A 14,425-nucleotide genomic window follows, 5' to 3' on the forward strand; every position below is an offset into this window, starting at 1 on the left:
ACGTTAACATATAAGCCTGTATTATGATATCCATTGCGACGTAGATAATATTCTAGTATATATATTAAAAAAGAAGACATAGAGAATATAGACTTGGTAGGGTCAAGAGTCTATGGCAATGGTTTGTACATACAAGCTTCATCAAAAGTCCAAACCCAAGTCATGATCCATGGGGACGTATAAGGACACGTAATGCGATGATGAGCCAATGAAGGAAGCAACACTCCACCAATCAAATATAATTACCCCCTGTTCCAACAAAATAGATCAACAAAGTCACAACTCACAAACACCATAAATAAATAAATAAATACCAATTAAGTAAAATTAAAAACACAAACTGATCGATTTGTATTTTTTTTTTTTGCATTTCATAAATATCAATCGAAATTCAATACTTCAATACTACTAGTAAGCATAAAAAATTGAAACAGAAAGTAACAGTTCTTCACGTTACTACTACTTGCTTGTTCTTAATTCCTTCCATTTCTCACTCATCTCACCACTCACACGTACTGTGTATCTATCTGTATCTATCTATCTACAGTAGTCACAATTTAAACGTTTGATTCCGTTCAATTTCACACAATACCTGAATCTCTTTCTTTCTTTCTTTTATTCTTCTGTAAGTCTGCTCATCATTTCTTTTTCAGATTTCTAATTCCGTCACTTATTAAGTTATAATATGATTCAAGTTATATATATATATATATATCTTATTAAAGGAAGCAGTCTCTCTACCTTCGTGTAGAGGTAATACTGTCTGCAGCTTACCTCCCCCTTACCCGTGCAGGGATTGGGTCCTGTTGTTGTTGTTGTTATATTCAATTTTCGATATGCTAAGTTAGGTTTGTTTTGATATATATAGTTAGGTAAGCTATACTATTAGTCTTAGAGATATCGTAAGCTCGGTTTTTCTGGTAGCTTCTTAAGCTTGTTTCTGTGAATTAGGTTCGAAATTAGTTTTTTAGGTATATAATTGTAGGGGAAAAGTATATATGTGTGTATGTAACTTGTGACCAGCTATTATTGTATGAAATAAACTTTAGTCGGGTTCATTGTATGTAAGTAAACCTGTTTAAACTGAATGAATCGTGTAAGCAAGCTGATGTGGAGGTCTCTCATTGGGCCATGTATCGGGCCATGTATCAGATGCCTGGGGGTGCCACGTTGATTTTTTACACGATTCATTCAGTTTTAGCAGGTTACTTACATACAATGAACCCGACTAAAGTTTCTTTCATACAATAGTAGCTGGTCACAAGTTACATACACACAGATACTTTTCCCTAATTGTAGGTGTTTTTGTTTATATGAATTAACAGCATTGCAGCTTATTAGTATATGAATAACCTAAGAATATTTAATTGTATCTAACTTGTCGGGTTTTGCTATTTTTTTGTATTTGATGAACTTTCTTCGCTATGTAGCCGGTGTTTTTTGTTGATGCGGCAGCCGTATAGGTTGCCACATCATCAAAAACGGTATGACGTCACCGGTCTACAAGTTGTAAGAGGTCAGATATCTTAAAATGGTAAAATTTGGAAGTTTGATACATAAACTGATAAAAGCAAGTTTAAATTTGTATACATGGTATAGCAAAACGTGACAAGTTGGATTCATTTAGAAACAGTGAACTATGTATGCATCGGTTTGGCTACAATGATTAAGTGTAATTTTAAGGCAATGACCGGAAGTAATAGTTAATATACTGGATGTTGCTGCACTATATTTAGCATTTCACTTCTTTTGACTAAGTGTTTGATTGATTTGGTTTCCCTATGGTTCATGAAATGTGTAAATTTTCAGGTCTGTCGTTACTTGAATGGCGGCAATACTAGCTTCTAACAGCTGCTATTGCCGTGATGTGCAATCGGTAAATCAAGGGAGAACACCGGAAAATCTCAGCTTCTCAAGATCTGTTTCTATCCAGAAACTAGATAGGCATGAGTGTACTACTTTCCATAAAGTTGAGAGGTTTCGCAGGTTTCATGTTGAAATGCGTCAGACAGAATCCCCGACAAATTTTGGTACTAATGGTCGGCCTGTAAAGTTGGATACAAATGGTCAACCTGTGAAGTTGGGTGCTAATGGTAAACCGGTGAATTTGGGTCCCAATGGCCAACCTATAAAGTTGGGAAGCAAAGGTCAGCCGATCACTATGATTCCCACCAGCGAGGTCGGAAATAATAAGCCTATATCCAAACAAAGAGTCGGAACAGTGAACGGAACAGCGAACGGATCAACACGAGCTGTTAATGGGACAAGTCTTGTTAAGAGAGAACCCACACCACCATTAGTTAAGTCTGTAAAAGTTAAAGAGTTTGCATTCCCACCTTCTGATGAATTGAAGGTCTTGCCATCAGATGAAAGTTTCAGCTGGGCAAATGAAAATTATAATTCCGTTCAAAGATCAATAGACGTGTGGTCTTTTGTTCTTTCTCTGCGTGTTCGTGTTCTGTTGGACAATGCTAAGTGGGCATATCCTGGAGGCTTCACAGAAGACAAACAGGTTCAAATGGTGGATAATATATATAATTATGCTTTGGTTATTGCTGTCAGTTTACTTACTTTGGTATGCGTATCTAGAAAAGCAGAAGAAGAAAAACAGCTGCATGGTTAAGAGAGCGGGTGCTTCAACTTGGTCCAACTTTCATTAAACTTGGGCAGTTATCTTCAACAAGATCAGATCTATTTCCCCGTGAATTTGTTGACGAGCTTGCTAAATTACAGGTATCGCTTCCCTTCTTTGCATATAACTTCTAGCACAAGTCTATTGTAATTTTGTAATGTCAATTCTGATATATATATATATTTTTGTTGATCATGACATGTGATTCAGGACAGAGTTCCAGCTTTCTCGCCAGCAAAAGCAAAAGGTTTCATTGAGAAAGAGTTAGGAGCTCCAGTTGATGTAATCTTCAAGGTGTTTGAAGAGCGACCAATTGCAGCTGCTAGTCTTGGACAGGTGAAGTCTATAGTCTTTTTTTTTTTTCTTTTTTTTCTTTTACTTTAGTCAAATAGAGAAGAAGCCATTATGATGTTTTTCCTTAATACATGGATCTTATAAAATTTATGATTAGGTACATCGTGCGATACTACATAATGGAGAGAAAGTAGTTGTTAAAGTTCAAAGACCTGGTCTGAAGAAACTTTTTGACATCGATTTAAGTGAGTGCACGTCTTACATCATTACCTACTGTGTTGTGTTTTTAACTGTGACTCAATTACATACTCTTTTCTACCAGAGAACTTAAAGCTAGTAGCAGAGTATTTTCAAAGAAGTGAATCTCTTGGTGGCCCAACAAGGGATTGGATAGGCATCTATGATGAATGTGAAAAGTAAGTACCCATCATTGATCAATGATCATTTATAAATTGTAGCATAAGAATTAAATTAATATTTTGTGTATTATGTTTATTTTTATTTTTTGTAACTTTGTCTTGGTGTACCTAAACTGATTGATTCAAATTCCTGGCTGCATTGTTTTTCAGGATCTTGTACCAGGAGATTGATTATATCAATGAAGGGAAAAATGCTGACAGATTTCGTCGTGATTTCCGTAATATAAAGTGGGTCCGAGTGCCTGTATGTTTCTTTCTCGATTCTTCATTTGGCTTACCTCTTGCAATAGCTCACCTTATAGAATGTATAATACTTTAGTTACAATTCAGTTTACACTAATGTACAAAGAAATTCAGGAAAAGAGAAGATAGTTGAAATAAGTATAACAGAATTCCATGTTTTTCCCTTCTTAATGTAATTTGATACTGTGCAGCAAGTATTCTGGGATTATACTGCAACAAAGGTGCTGACATTGGAGTATGTTCCAGGTCTTAATCTGAACTATGTTATTCGCTGGAGTTATGTACTAGATTATCATGGTCAAATTTTAAAAAGTGCTTCTGTGTTTGAACTGTGTGAAACAGGCATCAAGATCAATAATTTAGATGTGATAAAAGAAAGGGGTTACAGTCGATCTCAAATTTCTTCACATGCCATTGAAGCATACTTGATTCAGGTATAAACCTCTCTTTTATTTTTCACTATTTATTGGATTTTTCTTGAATTTGTGTATACTATGCGTCTATGCAGATACTGAGAACAGGTTTCTTTCATGCTGATCCTCATCCTGGAAATCTTGCTATTGACGTGGATGAATCACTAATCTATTATGACTTTGGCATGATGGGGGAGATTAAGTCCTTTACAAGAGACAGATTGATGGATCTTTTTTATGCAGTCTATGAAAAAGATGCAAAAAAGGTATAGAACTTTGTGTTTTTCCTCATGCTTGCTTATACCGTATAGTAATAACCCATTCCTGATTCGGTTTCTGCTATCATGCAGGTTATGAACAGTTTAATAAGTCTTGAAGCACTTCAACCTACTGGAGACTTATCACCGGTTTGTACAATACAATATTTTATTTGAATTTCATGTATTAGATTATGATGCAATCTGCTTGCATTGCACTACAACCAGTCAAACCAAGAACACAAAACGAAACTGAAATCGGATTCTTAATAATTCTCAAACTCAAAACTCAAAAAGCTGTCTTATAATTGAAAACAGCCCATATATAAATACTAGCCCTAAGGCTACAAACAAGGACTTAAGGAAAGAAACAAGTATCTTCTGAAACAACTGCAACATATCTTAGTTTGAAATAGCGTGTGGTGACCCGTGGCGATAAGGTCCCTGAGGCAACAAGCGTGGCGTTGCGAGTGCAACACGTATTCGCGGCGACAGTTTCTACAAATATGCTAATACTCTACATGTAACAATTGAATACCAAAAGATAACATTCCATATCATAAGAAAAGACAATAGTTTGTGATTTCAAATCACCAAATCATAATAGGTTGCGATTCTACGACACCAATGTATAATAAGTAGAAAACAAAACATAAAAGTGACTAATAGACTTGAAATTGAAAGTTGAAATCAAAACATAAAGAAAATAACTGCCCAAAAAAGTGAAAACATAACTTTGTACATGTTGCGACGCAACGGACGCAACACGCAACACTCGCAACGGGCATGTAGCGCTCGCAACATGTAACCTGGTCGCCACACCCTTGGCGTTGCGCCCTAGGGTCGCAACATGCAACGCAACGCCTGTTGCACGCCATTTTAAACCAAGCAACATATAAAACATCACGATAGATAAAAGCTAATAATAGGAAAATAACCAATTCCAGTTGAGAATAAATCCCTTGACCTTGGGCTTATCCTGGATCTTTGACTTGTTGCCTGCACAGGCCCACAGTCCACAATAAGTCCATGAGCCCAGTCTGAGTCCATTGCATCAGATTATATTAGCAACTGTCTCTTATTCATACCTGATTATTGTACATTCAAATCATAGGTTAGGAGATCGATACAATACTTTTTAGATAACTTGCTAAGCCAGTCACCCGATCAGGAGCAGACATTGGCTGCAATAGGCGAGGTATACATTTGATACACACTCGATAGTACTTTTTTACTTTTCATTTTGTTGATATTAAGTGGTTCATTTTCATTTTTTGCAGGATTTATTTTCTATAGCAACAGATCAACCTTTCCGGTTCCCATCCACCTTCACTTTTGTAATCAGGGCATTTTCTACTCTGGAAGGTGATCTTTTTTTTTTCCATCCTTCACGCTCTCTGTACCTGTGTGTGTGTCTAGCCCACCTCACTGGATGTATATATGTCTCTTTCTAGGAATTGGTTACTCACTCGATCCAGATTTTTCATTTGTCAAAATTGCCGCACCTTATGCACAGGTTAGATATCTTTATTTGATGTTACAATGCTTGCTAGTTTCAGCAAAAAAAAAAAGCAGCTTTTTTTAGTCCATGTGAGGTCATATTCTTACATCATTCATATGACCATATTTCTTCTTACAGGAGCTGTTAGATCTCAAACAACAGCGGCCCAGTGGAACACAACTCGTTGCTGAAATGCGAAAACAAGCTGATGATGTAAGTTACTTCAACCATTATCCCTATATTTTTTTAGATGTTACATCCTCCTACATTTTAGAAATATAAAGTCAGAGATGGAAAAATGGGTGGGTTGGGTAACTGATCAAAGTGGATATTTTTTATTTAACTCATCATTAGAAAGAGAGATATCCTGAATTGACCCAATCATTAGTAAATGGGTCAAGAATGCAACCTCTAATAAAAATGATAATGTTAGATGCTAAAAACAGCATGTCTAATAAATTCACAGGTAAGATCAAACACCGTGTCAATGCCTTACAGAGTTCAGCGGATTGAAGAGTTTGTGAAACAACTAGAAGTAGGAGACCTTAAACTTCGTGTGAGAGTCTTAGAGGTATGTTACCTTATTTGCCTATTTTCAACTTCCTCTTTTTATCTTCTTTCTGTAATCATTTTATAATTTTCCAAATTTATCAGTCTGAGCGAGCAGCTAAAAAGGCAACAATATTGCAAATGGCAACCATGTACACAGTTTTGGGGGGAACCCTTGTAAACATCGGGGTCACATTTAGCACCCAAGGCAGCCAACTTGTAGCAAATGGGTCATTTGTTGCTGCAGGTGAACTTCAATTCTATGTGCATTGTTTCACATTGCAGTTAATATTACTCGTGAATATGTGTCCGATAAATAACAATTCCCATTAATGCAGGTATTTTTATAGCGCTGCTTATTAGGTCCATGCAAAGGGTGAAGAAACTTGATAAATTTGAAAAGATGATTTAGCTTTAGAAAGATCATTTAGGCTCAATTAATTGAAGTCCCTATATAGCATTTTTTTATAACCAATATGTATATTTTGTATACACAAAACTGTATAGAAAATAAAATATAGCTCAATGGAAATTACTACGATATATATTTTGGAACTTCATTGTTCTGTTCAACTTCTGATAATGCTGGCTCTCATAATCAGCAGAAAAAGGCTTGGTCAAAGCCTCAAAGGTGTAGATACTTTATGCTAACTTTACGAGGAGCGTAAGCCCACCAGGCTAAAAAAAGTCAAACCCCGACCAGAGTCGCCGCTAATACTGCGGGCCCCCATGTCCTTGATGGCAAATCTGGCAGAGAAAATAGCGGGCCAGAGTATTAGCGGCGACGTTGCTGCAAATACCTTGGTCGGGTTGACTTTTGGCTGGTGGTGTTACCATGTGCCTAACTTTATCTGTAGAGATTCACAAGTCATCTATGACATTTGTTTACCTTCTATCTATAAAACAATCATGACTAGTCGAACATAATTCCTGGATTTAAGGACTCAATGACTAATCCTTTGATTTATAAACGATCCTGTCACTGTCAACTTATAATCTAACGTTCAGTCTTGTTAACTATCTGCTAACTCTAATGATATTCGAGTAACCAAGATTTCTTGGATGCTTGATTTTGATATCAACCACTATTTAACACTCTCATTTACATTAATGTTTTTTTTTTTACTTTTTGTCGATAACTTTTTATCATCTTTAACAACTTGACCATTAAACTTCCTTTGTTTTATTGTCTTTTTTTTTTTTTGCTCTAATGAAAATTTATCATCAGTTATTTCGATTCAAAGCACAAACAAAACGAAACGTAGTTGTATGACTTGTATCAACTTTTGTGCAAAATTCTTTCTATGTGTTCTTGTCTTGAAAAAGAAAAAGTCAAGAAGGGGCATCCATAAAATATATGCTTTTAGAGGCGTCGGAAGTTGACAAAGGTGAGATACTACTCCCTACTAAATCAAATAACTTTCTCTAACTTTTGGGGTCTTACTTGTAAAATACTACTCCCTCCGTCCCATTTTAATTGTCCAATTTTGACTAATCAAGTCTTTTTCTTCTGATTTTGAACGTAAATATATTTGTTTGTGTTATATATTAAATGACGGAAGTTATATTAATGAAAAGTACATGTAAACTCAATCAATTCATATATGTTATATCAAGTGTTATATAACACAAACAAAAATATTTACGGTCAAAGTTGAAAGAAGAAGACTCAAAAAGTTAAAATAAGACACTTAATATGGGACAGAGGGAGTATTAAAATTGAATCGGTATGGTTTAATTGGTTTATTACTGACCCGTATCTTTAATATATATCAAAACAAAACTCTTAATTCTAAATTTGAAAAATATAAACCATTGATTGAATTTAATATTTTATTTTCCACCATCATATTGATAACATCATTAATAATCAAACAATAGATCAATAACACTTTTGATCCTTAAACTTTTATATAAATGTATTATAAAGTCATTAATTATATTTATTCTAATTTAATAAATAGCTTAATTGAATACCACTTAATAACTTTGTTAACCATATCTTTATAATAATAGTACTTTGAATTTAGATACCTTATAACTTTATACTATATGATGATGATGATGATATTATATTTCATGTATATAAAGTTTTTATATATATATATTTAAATTTAATGTCGTGTAACTAAGTATTTGATAGTCTTTGGGATTTAGCCTAACTGAACATTTAATGTCCCTGATGTCTTTCAGCCAAATGTTGGTCACGGGTTCAAAACCTTTGAAAAGCATATTGGGAAGTTTTTGCCAATGAGGTGGAGCATGAGGGTTCTCTTTAGCATTAGCTAGTTTCCTTCAGAACGCTAGTGGGACTTCCACCGCCAGTCATGCTCTCGGATTGACTGTGTTGGTGACGTGGTCGATCTTTACCGGACAATGAAGAGGCATGCCGCTAAGTCCAATCACCACTGCTGTTAAAAAAAAACAAAAAAAATTAAGTATTTGATAAAATTTTAATTTAAGATGGGTTGATAAGTTAAATATAATATTTAAGTTTTGATAAAAAAAAAATTTATATATATTTAGGGGTTGGGTATTGTAAAACAAGTATTAAAGGAAAACAAATAATACAAGATTTTAACCCTTAGATCATGATTAAATTGATGCGCGAAGATTTACAAAGCAATTGATGCACGATGATTTTCATGATGCACGGTGATTTTCAGTGAAAAGAATCTTATTGTTTTATTTGTTTTATTTTAATATTTGTTTTATTTTAACAAAAACCTATATATTTATGATATAATTGGTCAAGATTCCAAGCTACGTTACTTGTAAATGATTAATTTAATATAACGTGTGATGGTGTTTTGACTTTTGGGCGTGCAAATTCACTTGTCTACTCTTTTGTTGATGCACGTTAATACTTAAACTGGTATATATCCATCATCAAAATATTTACATGAACTTAAATCTTTATTATTCAAGATCATTATTTTCACATATAACACGACAAACATATGAATAGCATTCCAACAATAATTATGATAAAATACCATGCTACTAAAAGCCTAAAACCGTTGAGATTTTGAGGCATAGTGAGCATGGATGTGTAATGATACAAATCCAAACTACTACTCTACTACATTATATTACCTATTGTATCTTATAGCACCGGTTTGTTGACGTTATGTTTATATGTTATCACTTTTCATACGACCCAACCATAAATCAAACCTAAACATAGACTCGTTATTCTAACCTTAACATTTCATCAAAAAAGTTTTTTAGAAACGAAAATAGAATGGCAAAAGGGACCTAATTGTTTAGAAAGGTCAAAAGAGATATAACTAATCAAGTTGATAGAATCTCAATTCTTGAATTAAAATCAATAGTTGACTTTTCACTCTTCGAGTTGTTCCGACTTGAGTGAATCTTAATCTGTTCCATCCTTCAAGTTGTTTCTTACAAAAGCATGTATCACGGACCTTTGGGAATGGTCTAAGGGGGTGTTTGGCCTAGCTTATATTTTTTGGCTTATGCTTATAAAATATAAGTGGTTTTTGGCTTTTTTTGCTTTAAGTTTATAAGCTTTTATGTAGTGTTTGAATTATCTTTTGGCTTTTAAAAGAAAAAAGAAAGGAAAAAAGGAAGAAAAACTAAAAAACTTTGATTTCTAGCTTATTAAAAAGTGGCTTATAAAAATTAAAAAACATAGCTCAAAAGATCACATAAATACTTAAAATGATTTTTTTCTCAGATAATCAAAAAAACTAAAAAGTCCCTTAAAAAAAAAACAGATCAAACACCCATTTTAGTCCATTTAGGCTTGTAATAAGTTGAGTGAGTGAGGCTGCGATTATTTGTGTGGCGCTACCCACCTACCTTCCTTTAAAAAAAAAAGAAAATCTGTCATTCCAATTCACGTATAAATAACCACTCTTTGTTTATGTTTTTTCTTCTTCATTCCGATATACTCGAAGCATATCACTCACACTCACTCAAACAGAACATAAATCCCACCTACGACACACAAACACACATCATTCCTACTTTTAATTAAGGTACTTTTCATTCATCTTGTTCTACATATATATTTAATGTTTAGTTACATATATATTTAAGGTACTGATTATTATCCCTATATATATATATATATATACAGGCATATATAAAATATATTATATCATAGTGAAGTGATGGCTCCAGCTATAGCAGCAGATAAAATCAAGCCTAGAGGTACTCAGTCTTACATATTCTTTTATACATATATATATACATCTTTAGATTCATTTTTATAGTTGTTATTATTTGTGATCTAGACCATAATAATGTTTATAGTTGTTTTTAGCCATTAATGTTGGATGTAAACCTTAAAAATATTTGTAGTAGTAATAATTACTAAAATTTGCTAGCCTATAATCTCTAGACCATAGGACCTGATAGGTTATGTCATAGCGATATTATATATCTGATATATATATATGTATGTATGTATGTATGTATGTATAAGATGCGATACGAGCTACCTGTTCATATGTATATATGTGACATCTATATTTCGTTAAGCCGTTTCTATAGATCATAACATTTTTTGTTTAGAGCACTTGGTGTGGTCACACGGACTATACTAAAAATGCCTGCCCCGTCAGCACCACACCGGCAATTACATTGAACCCCTTTTTACCCCTAGTGGTTGTGGATCACAATGATTTTTAATAATGAGAAAAATAATGAAAACTCTCTGTTACTTCAATGTGATTTTCTTCATACTTAACCCATGATACTGAGATTTGAGTGGGAACTTCAGTGTGATTGGCCTATCACACTGTGAAATTGTCTTCCACACTGAGTATAATTGTTGTGTTCGATTAAGTCATCCTTGGTTTTTTACTCTTTCTTTTCAAAAACAGATGTGTGTATCGTTGGTGTTGCACGCACACCACTTGGTGGCTTTCTTGGTTCTCTTTCATCTTTACCAGCCACTAAACTTGGGTCTATAGCAATTGAATGTAAGTTTTTCTTCGTTTTTTTTTTTTTGGTTTGTTGCTCAGGGGTTCATATTTGACTGTTTGGATTAACATTATAAATCTTCTCCAATTCTTGTTTATATGTAAAAATGTAGGTGCTCTAAAAAGGGCGAATGTTGATCCATCACTTGTAGAAGAGGTCTACTTTGGAAATGTTCTTGGTGCCAATTTGGGGCAGGGTCCTGCCAGACAAGCAGCATTAGGTGCAGGAATTCCAAATACAGTTGTCTCTACATCTGTTAACAAAGTTTGTGCATCAGGGATGAAAGGTATGTCATCGGCTAATACTTTAGCACATTCTTTACTATTACTATGGGGGGTAATAAGACAAATACCATAGGTAATAAGAAAAATACGTTGACGTAATATATTAAATATAATAGGTACTCAAGGTCTAGTCATCGGCACCTAACCCTGAGATGTGGATCGTCCAAGGGTGTCACTCATTTTTGAAATTCACACTTGTCTTTTCTTTAGATTAAAGTGTGTGACGTGATTTTTTTGATATTGCAGCAACCATGTTGGCAGCACAGAGTATCCAGTTGGGTCAAAATGATATAGTTGTGGCTGGTGGAATGGAAAGCATGTCTAATGTCCCCAAATACATTGCAGAATCAAGGTTAATATCTTTTTGTCTTCTGTTTAGACGCCATGTGATTAAGTAATAATGCGTGTTGTGATATCCGATAGGTTAAAAGGTTTGCTTATTTTCTAAGATATCTTTGTTGAAGGAATTATTAACATGAAACATGTATTAGGATATGCTTTTTGTGGACATTTGGTGGTCCTTGCACTACTAGAAAGATTTAATTTTTATTAAATGGCGTCAGTTTACAGATATTTGAAGTAGGATAAGATTTGTTATTATCTTGCTAGTTTGTGAAGCTATCATACTGCTTCTGTTGCAACTTAGATATCTTCTGTGATTTTCTTAAGTTGTTTCGTTAAATGTCCATGTCATCATGTTCAATCAGCGGGGTTCAAATTTACGAGTTTACCATCATTAATGTTAATGCCAAAACTTGTTCGCTGCAGCATCCAGTCACAACTGCAGATCTAGACAATGTAACTTTCCAGTTAGATTTAGAACATAAAATATCTTTCATGATTGCTGGTTTTTTAAAATACATCTTGCTTAATCGTGCATTGTCTTTCAGAAGTTACTATAGATGCTATACATTTCGTTCATGAAACAACAACGTTATCCATACAATTAGTTGATACATCTCTTGAGTACTTATAGAACCTTCTGAAACTGTTTATAAATGCAGAAAGGGATCTAAGTTTGGACATGATAGTCTTGTTGATGGAATCCTGAAAGATGGGCTGTGGGATGTCTTCAATGATTTTAAGATGGGGAACTGTGCTGAAATATGTGCAGATACACATGGAATTACAAGAGAACAACAGGTACATAAGATACAGCATCCTTATTCTTCCATCTACACTGTAATACCTATTTTGTTGTATCTCATGAAACCATAGTAAAAGGACATGTTAATTTTACTAATTACTGTTCGCTGTCTCTGTATGATACATGCAGGATGACTATGCCATTCAAAGCTTTGAGCGTGCTATTGCTGCCAGAGATAGTGGTGCTTTTGCATGGGAAATTGCCCCTGTAAGATTACTAGTTTTGTTAAGTTTATTAGACTCTTTCAGCCAACACCATAATTGATCGTATTCTAAAAGTTTACAGGTTGAAGTTCCTGGACCAAGAGGAAGACCATCGACTATTGTTGACAAAGATGATGACTTAGCAAAGGTGACATGTTATATACATATTGGTGCCACATACGCTTAATTATACATCTCATCTTCCTTTGGTTTGTTGGTTGCCTTGAAATCTTATGTCTTTTAACTATTATAACTTTTCCAGTTTGATGCGGCAAAGTTAAGAAAGCTGCGCCCGGCTTTCAAGGAGAACGGTGGCAGTGTTACTGCTGGCAATTCATCTGGTATAAAGTAAGCAAAGTTCTCTTGATATTTCATCAATTTTGGTTTCTGTGTTTATCAAATTGGAGTTAAAAATCATGTGATTGATTTTTTTTTACAGTGATGGTGCTGCTGCACTAGTGTTGGTTAGTGGAGAGAAGGCACTTCAGCTCGGGTTGCATGTGATAGCAAAGGTTTCCGGATACGCTGATGCTGAACAGGTGATTAAATGAAATATGTAAAAATGAAATAAGGTGCAAAATCAATGTGTTTATGACTTACGGTTGAGATTGGCATATGTTGCAGGCGCCTGAGTTATTTACAACTACCCCAGCTCTTGCCATTCCTAAGGCTATTTCACGAGCTGGATTAGATGCTTCTGAAATAGATTTCTATGAAATTAATGAAGCATTTGCTGTTGTTGCTCTTGCAAACCAGAAACTGCTTGGTTTGGATTCTGTGAGTTTTCTAATGGCAGAAAGTTATGGATCCGTTTGTATGTCTTTTATTATCCATCTCAATCTGTTACCAATGATATTTTGTGTCTGCTTTCTAGGCGAAACTTAATGTACATGGTGGCGGTGTCTCATTGGGGCATCCTCTGGGTTGCAGTGGTGCCCGTATCTTGGTCACTCTTTTGGGGGTACGTCTTTATGTATATCAATGTTTGTTATTTTGTTTTCATTTAATCTATTTCTGTCTTTTCATGTTATACAACCATGGAGAGAACACATAAACTTATGCTCGTGATTAGCAATTTTCCATTGCGGGGTTAAATAAAAGTGTGATGTTGTAGGTTTTGAAGCAGAAAGGTGGCAAATACGGCGCAGCAGGGGTGTGCAATGGAGGAGGTGGTGCATCAGCGTTTGTGGTTGAGCTAATTTAGTCTTTTCCCCAGAGTCCCAGAAATGTTATAGCAGGCCTATTTTGATTTTGTATTTTCTTTGTTCTGATATTCCAATTAATAAACTATATAAAGTGTATTTAGTATCTAGATTCTTAGGATATTACTTTAGTCACTCTATGTGCTTGTAATTCACAACTAAAACCATTTGATCATTTTGTTTTGCAAATTGCATTATACATTGAAATTTATTCTCAAAGTTGGCAGCTTGAAATTAGGTGGCCTGTTATGCCATCCGTAAAAGCCAGCTTATATTAAAACAATCCTCAACACTTCATCTACGATTTGGATTTGTTTGGTTGCCTTCC

At 34.5% G+C, this 14,425-nt stretch overlaps 2 protein-coding genes across 2 annotated transcripts; both read left to right on the top strand.

Moving 5' to 3' along the window:
- The first annotated feature begins 417 nt into the window (after positions 1-417).
- LOC122593126 (protein ACTIVITY OF BC1 COMPLEX KINASE 7, chloroplastic) lies at positions 418-6,868 on the top strand. Its single transcript, XM_043765484.1, has 18 exons — positions 418-625; positions 1,810-2,512; positions 2,590-2,733; positions 2,843-2,968; positions 3,084-3,171; positions 3,249-3,342; positions 3,496-3,589; positions 3,780-3,834; positions 3,931-4,022; positions 4,097-4,267; positions 4,352-4,408; positions 5,373-5,456; positions 5,539-5,623; positions 5,713-5,774; positions 5,898-5,972; positions 6,226-6,330; positions 6,414-6,555; positions 6,647-6,868. Exons 2-18 carry the CDS (start codon positions 1,826-1,828, stop codon positions 6,718-6,720), a joined length of 2,235 nt encoding a protein of 744 aa, XP_043621419.1. The 5' UTR covers positions 418-625; positions 1,810-1,825; the 3' UTR covers positions 6,721-6,868.
- Positions 6,869-10,147: 3,279 nt separating this feature from the next.
- On the top strand, positions 10,148-14,316 carry LOC122590516 (acetyl-CoA acetyltransferase, cytosolic 1-like). Its single transcript, XM_043762714.1, has 13 exons — positions 10,148-10,312; positions 10,414-10,487; positions 11,162-11,260; positions 11,374-11,547; positions 11,792-11,897; positions 12,550-12,688; positions 12,822-12,899; positions 12,978-13,043; positions 13,158-13,243; positions 13,335-13,434; positions 13,520-13,672; positions 13,770-13,856; positions 14,010-14,316. The coding sequence occupies exons 2-13, from the start codon at positions 10,448-10,450 to the stop codon at positions 14,097-14,099; spliced, it is 1,218 nt and encodes a 405-aa protein (XP_043618649.1). The 5' UTR covers positions 10,148-10,312; positions 10,414-10,447; the 3' UTR covers positions 14,100-14,316.
- The last annotated feature ends 109 nt before the right edge of the window (positions 14,317-14,425 follow it).

This window comes from Erigeron canadensis, chromosome 3 (genome assembly GCF_010389155.1).
Source record: "Erigeron canadensis isolate Cc75 chromosome 3, C_canadensis_v1, whole genome shotgun sequence".
Lineage (NCBI taxonomy): Eukaryota > Viridiplantae > Streptophyta > Magnoliopsida > Asterales > Asteraceae > Erigeron > Erigeron canadensis.